This window comes from Egretta garzetta, unplaced genomic scaffold (genome assembly GCF_000687185.1).
Source record: "Egretta garzetta isolate BGI_Z169 unplaced genomic scaffold, ASM68718v1 scaffold59, whole genome shotgun sequence".
In the NCBI taxonomy this organism is placed as follows: domain Eukaryota; kingdom Metazoa; phylum Chordata; class Aves; order Pelecaniformes; family Ardeidae; genus Egretta; species Egretta garzetta.
Window position 1 is genome coordinate 2,013,152 of NW_009267230.1, and position 4,474 is coordinate 2,017,625.

Below are 4,474 nucleotides of genomic sequence, written 5' to 3' on the forward strand. Positions count from 1 at the left end.
CGCGCCCCGCCGCCGCCCCGCCGCCACCATGGAAGCCATCAAGAAGAAGATGCAGATGCTGAAACTGGACAAGGAGAACGCCATCGACCGCGCCGAGCAGGCGGAGGCTGACAAGAAGCAGGCGGAGGACCGCTGCAAGCAGGTGGGTGTCCCACGGCCCCCCTGACCCTGCCTGGGGACCCCCGCTTTAAGGGTTTCCAGCCCCGGGGACCCCGTCCCGATGAGTGTCCAGCCTGGGGACCCCGTCCTGCTGGTGTCCAGCTTGCAAATCCCAGCTCTAGGGGTGCCCAGCCCTTCAGACCTCACCCCGTTGGGTCCCCATCTCCAGAGACCTCACCCCGCTGGGTGCCTGTCCCCAGGGACCAGCAGGCCATCCTGTTGCCCCTGACCACTCACACTGGTCACCTCAAACATTCCTTATCTTGGTGGGACACCCCAGTGCCACCTCCCTATCCCTCTGCCAGGGGGACCCTGGGGGACAGGCTCCTCCCACCCCAGCCACATGGAGATGGGGACCTCCTCAGTGCCCCCCAGAGCTGTGTCCCCAAGTTGGGACCTCTCCAGTCCCCTACACATGGAGGGCACTCACCACCCCCTTACTCCCACCAGGCTCAGGGATGTTGGGGGCTGCTCTGGCCCTGAGGACCAAGGGCTCCCTGAGGCTTTGTGTCCCCAAAGCTGACAGATGGAGCATGTCCGTGTGCTCCTGCTGTACCCCCAGCCTGGGTGTCACCCAGGAGGAGGATGGCTGTCTCTCCCCAGCCTTGTGGGTACTGCCATCCCCCCCTGACCCCCACCCTCCATCCCTTCCCCAGCTGGAGGAAGAACAGCAGGGCCTGCAGAAGAAGTTGAAGGGCACGGAGGATGAGGTGGAGAAGTACTCCGAGTCTGTCAAGGAGGCCCAGGAGAAGCTGGAACAGGCGGAGAAGAAGGCTACAGACGTATGTAGGCGCGCCAGCAACTCCTCCCCTGCACGGGCACCAGACCTCAGGGCGGGGGGGGTGGGTGAAGGAAGAGGGGGGCCTTATATGGAAAGCGTCCGTGGGGAAGACTGTCAGGATCCCATTCCTGCGACACTGACACTGAACTTGGCTGAGATGCAGGGCAGGGACCGTATGGGTCCTGCTCGGGTTGGGGGGGCCAGGCCAGCGGTGGTGGGCACCGCTTGGGCGGCCGGTCCTGCCTGGAGCTTTGCGGGCAGCCACCTGCCTGGCTCCCCAAAGCTAATGGGGACGAGTGTCCTGAGCTGTGTCACCGGTCCCCAGGCATGCGCCTCCGCAGTGCTTGTAGGAAAAACCCTGTGGCACTTGCTATACTGTGGCAGGAAAGTGAAAAAGAGCAGATAAATGGAAAAATCTCTTGCCCATGGCCAGCTGCCGAGCGCTGGCTGCAAGGAAGGATGCTCGGGGTGTGTGGGGAGGACTCGGTCATTTTGGGTTCCAGTGTGCCACCCTGTACCCTAGGAAGGGCAAGGCCAGGAAGAGTTTTATTTAGGGCTGTGACTGATGTTTCTCCTGGGAAATGGATCCCGACAGGGAGATGTTAGGAAGGTGTTGAAATTGGCTTGTGCCCGGCCAGGATGAAGGGTGGAACAGCTGTGTGCGGCCACGGAGCCGCTCAGGAACGGGGTATAACGACCTGCGGTGCCACACAGGGTATTTGACACCCTATAAATAAATCCTCCTTTTGATAGCCAGTCCTTCTTTGATGAAAACCAACCCTGGAAACTGGAGGAGAAGCTAAAGGGGAGCCGGCTGGAGCACGGCCAGCAGGGCACAGCCAGGCTTTTTAGGATTGAGAACAAAAAATCCAATCCCAGCTGGTTTATGGAGCTAAATGGGGGAGATGCGTCAAATCTCTGAGGAGGCCGCCAAGGGCAGGGGTGAGCAGGCAAGGACGAGCAGTGGCAGCACCAGTCCCTGGGGCGGCCCGGAGCCCCTGGGGAGCAGCTGGGGTGCTCCCCAGCACTGCTTGCTGACCCTACGGACCTGCCCCGGTTTAGTTAGATACTAAACCAAGTACTTAAAATGTTGAAAATCCTCTGGAAGGGCACATTTATTCTGGCACAGGGGCAGGCATGTTGAGCTGTGTAGGGTGGCCACTGTGTGCAGTGGGGTCCGTACTGGTCTGACTGGATCCATGCTGGTGCGGGACAGGGCAAACTCAGTGTGGGGTCTGTCTGAGCATAGACGGAACGTCCCCGGTGCGGGGCTCAGAGGAGGGGGCAAACGGTGGCACTAGGCAGACGTTGGCCATGGAGCGCAGAGTGGTTTGCTGCTGGCAGCGAGCTGTGTGATGCCGTCCAGGGTAGGGAGGGTGCGTGTCCCCTCCGCGCTCGTTCCACAGTGCCCCGGCCAGCCTGCGGGCTTCGGCACGGAGAGTCCTGTCCCAGCAGATACCGGGGACGGAAGCTACTGATCCCTCCAGGGAAGGGTTGGCGGGGAGGCATGGGGAGGGAGCAACATCAGGGAGGGCAGGCTGGCTGCAGGGGCTGCCGTGGGCAGGGCTGGGAGCCCGTCACCAGTGCAGCCACACCGGGTCCATGCCGAAGGCTGGACAGGCTGCGCCGCATGCGGGGCTCTGGGAGTCACCAGGTCCCCGCGCCAGGGACCTGAACATGCTGACAGCGCTAAGTGCCAGGCCTGGTGTCACCTCCTCCCGGGGGCAAGGCGCAGCGCAGCTCCTGGCTCCAGCGAAGGAAGCACAGGGGAGACCCCTGGAGCCCACCTGGCTGCCTCCCCGGGGACCCCCGTGCCCCCCTTGCTGCCACAACAGCGTGTGTGCCTGTGAGCACGGAGCGTCCCTCAGCGAGCTCAGGGCCCATCATGGCGATCCAGGCAGGCTCCAGCTCTCCACAAAAATGTCAACAAATGCCTTGAAAGCCTGAATCTCCTCCTGCTCTGGCATTGCCCTGCTTCCAGCATTGGGTGGCAGCACACGAAGCCCTCAGGGACTGCACTAAGGGGTGCAAAGCGACCCCCTGGGCGCTTGGAGGGGCATCAGATGGTGGCACAGACTGGGTAGCGCCTGCCCCCCCGATCGGCAGCTCCACGCTGCTGGTGGCCCCTTCCCAGCAGCTCTGCGAGGCCACCGTGGCCCCACCACCTCTCGTCCCCAGGAGGGTCAGCCCGTGGTGCCCAGGGCAGGGTGCGGGCAGGGGCTGCTGGGCACGGTGCAGCCAGGACAGCGGGTTTAGCCAGAGCCGCCCCCTCCAGCCCCCCGGGTCCCCAGCTTGTGGCCTCTCCCCGGCCACCCCAGCACGGCCCAGGGAAACTCTGCCGTTCTCAGGCCGCGATCCCAAAAGCTTCACCCAAGTTCCCGCCCCGGTTGCTCTCCCCGGCCGAGACTTTGCTCTTATTTGGCGATTCCCCGAGCCAGTGGGAGGGAACGGGGCTCTGCTGGGAAGTGACTGCATCCCTGGGTGGGGCCAGAGCAGGAGGCACCCAGCCTGGCCACCGCAGGACCAGGGTGGCTGTCCCCCCAACCTGTCCCCTGCCTGCCTGCATCCGCCCCGCCCCTACCCCATTGCTGCTGGGGATCCCTGTTTCTGCTCTGGGCCCCATGCACCGGCCTGGGAGCGCTCTTGGCACCCAGGCGTCGGGCTGGGAGAGGGACAGGACTGGCCGGGACCAAGGCCAAGCTGGAGGCCATGTGTTCCCAGGGAACCCGGAGTGCTGCCTCTTCTGCTGCCACTTGGCGGGGGAACGTGGGGCTGCAGGGCTCTGCCGCTGGTGCGGCTGGTTCCCCCCCGGGACCCCTGGGGGAGGCGCGTGGGACCCTGGAGTGAGGCAGGGACGGGGCTCCCCATCCTTGAAGACCTTAGCCCAGGGCAGGGTCCAAATATGTGCCTAATTCGTCAGTATTAATAGCTGCTCTCCGGAGTCCAGCAGCAGCTCTTCTGCTGCTTTCCCCACAGCGCCAGCAGCCCCTTGGTGCTCAGGGCAAGTGCCCCGGCCAGGATGCAGAGCCCAGAGCTGGGGACTGGCCTCCCCTATGGGGCAGAGCCCCCAGGGCAGCTGGGGGATGCTGGGGGCTCCCTGGGCCCCATGGGTCTCTGTGGGGCTGACGGCCAGGGCCTCCCTTGCGGGAACGGGGCTGAGTGGGACAGCCTGGCTGTGCCCCGGGGCTCCAGCCCCAGGCCCCCCGAGAGGGTGCCCGGGAGCGGGCTCTGCCCCATCTGCCCCGTGCCTCTCGTCGCCTTACCTATGGCCCCTATGGGGTAAAAGTCGATGACCCCGCTCAGCTCTGCAGCAAGGGGTGTGGGGGGCTCTGGCAGTCCCAAACTCCCAGGGCCCTCTTTTTCTCCAGGGAAATGGACTCCCTGGGCTCCTCCCCAGCGCTCCAGGCGATTTTGGTGGGACTGTGCACCCCTGCCTGGGCGTCACCATGCACCCTGCCCAGGGAGGGGGCTATGTGCCCGGCCTGTGGGGGGGGACTGTGTCCCCTATCCCAGGGGGCACTGTGTGCCCTGTCT

At 64.6% G+C, this 4,474-nt stretch overlaps 1 protein-coding gene across 4 annotated transcripts in view; it reads left to right on the forward strand.

Annotated features, from left to right (window-relative positions):
* Positions 1–6: 6 nt before the first annotated feature.
* TPM2 (tropomyosin 2) overlaps positions 7–4,474 on the forward strand; it is a 13,763-nt gene continuing 9,295 nt past the window's right edge. For all 4 annotated transcript variants that reach the window (XM_009647284.2, XM_009647285.2, XM_009647286.2 and 1 more), the window contains exons 1-2: positions 7–142; positions 816–941. In XM_009647284.2, the coding sequence (XP_009645579.1) occupies positions 29–142; positions 816–941 (240 nt within the window). In that variant the 5' untranslated portion in view covers positions 7–28. The remainder of the gene's footprint in view (positions 143–815; positions 942–4,474) is intronic.